At 37.8% G+C, this 1,437-nt stretch overlaps 1 protein-coding gene across 1 annotated transcript; it reads right to left on the bottom strand. All coding sequences in view use genetic code 11, as the record gives it.

Moving 5' to 3' along the window:
• Nucleotides 1–222: 222 nt before the first annotated feature.
• EGR_11212 (hypothetical protein) lies at nt 223–1,171 on the bottom strand (the record flags this gene model as incomplete). The annotated part of the gene is made up of 2 exons (XM_024500459.1): nt 223–284; nt 1,126–1,171. 2 exons carry the CDS (start codon nt 1,169–1,171, stop codon nt 223–225), a joined length of 108 nt encoding a protein of 35 aa, XP_024345127.1.
• Between the last annotated feature and the right edge of the window lie 266 nt (nt 1,172–1,437).

Genomic DNA, 1,437 nt, shown 5'->3' with positions numbered 1-1,437 from the left:
GGCAATGGAATTACTAATGGCGCTTTTTCATTAATTGACAGTTTTACAGCTAGGCCATATAAATGGCATACATCTGCGTCGTTTGCAAAATTATTTTTCCTTACTCGCATGAAACTGTCATGTAGCGATGATGACAGCATCTTCATTTTTTGTACCGGAACGTTGTCTCGATCAAAGACTACTCGATACGGATTCGCAGTTTGTAGTAATAATAAGAAAGGCTTAGGAGGAACAGCACCACTGTGTCCAGAGTTCATAGCGCTTGTGTGAAGTTTCCGTAAGACCTGCAGTGATAAGCTAAGCCCTAAAATTAGGGAAAAGAAAGTAAGCAACTTCTTTTTTAATTTAACCTTATTAACTCCTATATGCTGTGGGTAGTAAGTCAAGAATAAGCTAAAGTAAATGAAGGTGGTACACACCAAACAATGGAATAACAGCAAATTTGGCAGAATTCTGCAACAAATTTATAGTTAACATTCATTTATTTAGTAAACTCACAAAATATACTCATGCTTGTGAAGTGAAATGTCATTTGTGCAGAAGAGTGCTGACTCATTGAAAAGCTGTTTTTCTCAACTTCGTGATATGAATACATCGGTTGGAGTTGGTTGGACATTCAATCAAAGCAACATTTGCATATTTCCCCTGACTACTTGCCATATTGCATAATGCGCAAGCGCACTTTCTATTAAGGTGTTTGTCACCGTTCGAGCTCCTGAGATCGGATAAACTCGCTTTGTTTGTCTTTGTTATATAGATACCATAATGCCGTGCATCAAAAATTCATCAGCAGTCGACTCACACCATAAATCCGAGAGTTGGATAAACTAAATAATGAGGTAGACGATGAATAGGTTTGTGTGATCATCAGATTATTCCCATTAGTAGGGTTTCCTAAGACAAACTTTGAACTATTCTGATTTATTATTTTTTTGTCTTGTGATCATATATAATTCAATTCATACAAATTCCTATCATTAGAATAAATTTTTCAGAACTCAAGACAGAAGAATGCAATTAATTGGTTCCCAATGGTAAAAATTGGAATGTGTTTAGAAAAATCGCACAGTTATGGCTTGTATTTTCCTCGCACAACTGATCAGATTTTGGTCATTCACTCAGTACCTCCAAAAATGAGCTTAGCCACAGCAACGGTTAGTAGAACATTCATCATTATCCGTCGTTTATATATCTTTTTCTCCAGTAAGAAGTAAACGGCACTTATTCCCTCAATTGAACTGGCCACATGACAGAAGACAGCACCTCTTTCGGAAACAGCAGCAGGCTGGCTCAACCTACTCAGACCGGACAATGATCACAGCAGCTTCAGCATTAGCAACCGTCCAATAGTGGGTGACCTAGCAACACATGCAGATTGACGAATTAAAAGTCAATCCGCCTCACAATATACGAACTGAAGAAGCATCAAATGAAGCC

The sequence above is a fragment of the Echinococcus granulosus genome (genome assembly GCF_000524195.1).
Source record: "Echinococcus granulosus chromosome Unknown EG_S00520, whole genome shotgun sequence".
NCBI lineage: Eukaryota > Metazoa > Platyhelminthes > Cestoda > Cyclophyllidea > Taeniidae > Echinococcus > Echinococcus granulosus.
Note: the sequence above shows the minus strand (reverse complement) of the source record. Positions and strands in the feature narration are given on the sequence as shown.